This window comes from Hydra vulgaris, chromosome 04 (assembly GCF_038396675.1).
Source record: "Hydra vulgaris chromosome 04, alternate assembly HydraT2T_AEP".
Classification (NCBI taxonomy): Eukaryota; Metazoa; Cnidaria; class Hydrozoa; order Anthoathecata; family Hydridae; genus Hydra; species Hydra vulgaris.
In genome coordinates, this window is record NC_088923.1 from 51345001 (window position 1) to 51347500 (window position 2500).

At 23.2% G+C, this 2500-nt stretch overlaps 1 protein-coding gene across 2 annotated transcripts in view; it reads left to right on the forward strand.

Annotated features, from left to right (window-relative positions):
* Positions 1-2500, forward strand: part of LOC136079899 (uncharacterized) — a 139859-nt gene that overhangs the window by 136959 nt on the left and 400 nt on the right. For both annotated transcript variants that reach the window (XM_065796577.1, XM_065796576.1), the window contains exon 13: positions 2203-2500. This exon is cut by the window's right edge and continues 400 nt beyond it. In XM_065796577.1, the coding sequence (XP_065652649.1) occupies positions 2203-2500 (298 nt within the window). The remainder of the gene's footprint in view (positions 1-2202) is intronic.

The window sequence follows — 2500 nt, forward strand, 5'->3', positions numbered from 1 at the left end:
GAAAAGTAAATATATTGCTTAGTTTATTTAAACAATTGCTTTATCTTTAATAGAAAAGTAAGACTTTAGTTTTAAGGTGTATTATTTGCTTATTGTAACATTAAATAATAAAAAGAATCATGTTGCATCACCAACAATAATACAAATCTTAATAATGATAGCAATAGTACTAACAATAATAATAATATCAGTCATAATAATAACTAGCTTTTATGACACGTAAAATACGGGTCATGGGAAACTATTCAACACCGACCTCTTCTATACTTAATCCTTACTTCAATATTTTTTAGTTAGAGATAGAAAAATTATTATATAATAATAAAAAAACTATTATCGTTGTTTACATTTTAAAGCTATAAAAAAGTTTCTATTATAAATATTTTTGAAAGACTTTACTTGTTTCGGTAAACGTTACTATTTAAAAAAGAATAGAATATTAGTACCAGTCTAAATAATATTTAGAATACCTGCTTAAAATGGGTTAACTAATTACCATCGGTATAAGAAGTCTCAAAAAACATGAGATACTTAAATATGTAGAACAACGGACTAACCATGACCCGTATAATACTGGTCATGGTAAGTCTATTCCACACCGACCATTTTAATAACTTCCCATTGTTTCAATAATTTTTAAAAAAGAGATAAGTATAAAAACCTCTGTTTTGAGTTAGCGATAAATCTTTAGTACTTTACAACTTTCACAAACTTCTATCAAAAAATAAAGAAACTGGGACGGGGTTATTTCTTTTTATATTAAGTTTCTATAAAAAAAATTTTCACATCTGCAGCTTATTAGGACTCTTGCCCCGTTAATTTTAAAGAAAAATTAAATTTGCATGGAAAACCTTTTTCTATAGGATAGAAAGTTGCCTCTTTAAGGCGCAAACCTAACTAATTACTAAGCACATTAACCTTTTCGTGAAGTGTGACCCGTATGGGTTTGGGTTATTACCGTATGGCGGTTCATAAAATTTGTTTTTAAATGACGAGTGACCTGCAAGACGGTTCATAAACATTTTTATATTTTTTGAAATATCTATATCACTTGAGGAAAACTTTAAACTTATCATTAAATTGTAAATAATTTTTTGAGTTAATGCTTCAAACCGTTTGTTAATTGCATTTATAGACCACTCAAAAATCAATTTTAAAAAATGACTAAAAATAAATTAAATTATACTGTCATAAATGAAATCTTTGATATTTTTTCAATTATAGAGGTGGAGAATTTTCTTGTTTGATCACCGCTATAAATACTTCATTCATATAATGTAAATAATGATATTTTTATGTATTTTTTCTTTATTTGTTTAAGGTTACATAAAAAAACTGCATATTTTTGTTAATTTTTAGCATGATATATTTTAATCATGCTACTAAAATAATGAAAATAATTTTAGGTTTTTTAATTTTCTTCTTTCCCTCGTGCGATGAACAAACCTTGCTCTGCCCCTAAATGCCTTTTTTGCGTATTTAATTATTTATAAAACAGCTTAATTGCAGCCAAAGTTCTTTTTATTGACATTTTATTCTTAGGAATATGGCAAGCCAATTATGCTTCTTATATAAAAGCTATCAATTTCAATATGTTTTACTATATATATATATATATATATATATATATATATATATATATATATATATATATATATATACATATATATATATGTATATATGTATATATATATATATAAATAAATATATATATATATATATATATATATATATATATATATATATATATATATATATATATATATATATATATACACATACATATAGTATATATAATTTCAAAGATTAAGTTAAACTTCAAATTAATAAAAATAAGCAACAAATATTTGAATTCTGACTTTTCAGACTTTTTTAAACCCTACTCACACAGCTTTTGTTAAAATAAACTGCCGAAAGGGATTTTTGATTGTAACTTTTTAATTTAACAAATTTGATTTATAAAAACATTCAAACCAAGTTTGTGAATAAAATTTTTTATTAAAGCTACCAAACAACAATACATTTTTTAAATAGTTTTTTACATTTGTGTATGTAAAAGAGCTGTATAAAAAAAGTATTATATATATGAAAATAAAAGATTTGATATAATTTTGATAATATATGTTTTTATATAAATTATTATATGGTATTTATATGTTTAGGATTCTTTTAAAATTTTTTTAACATTATATATTTTTTTAGATAGTCTTTCTAAAAGCAACAACGAATTATTCATAAATACTTTTTATGAAAATCAACTATCATTTACTGATATAGTTAAATCAATCGTTGATAAAAGAGAGTGGGGAATATCAATTAACGATAGAAAAACATCTTATAACACTCTTTGCGATAGTTACTTTGTAAATCATTTCATAAAGTCTGGTGGAAAGTTATCGGCCTTAGACGTTAATAAAAAAATATTAAGTATTGAAGAAAAAAATCTTTTAATTCAATGTTCAGCTAATGTTCGCAATGTCTTCTTTTATTGTCCAGTTAA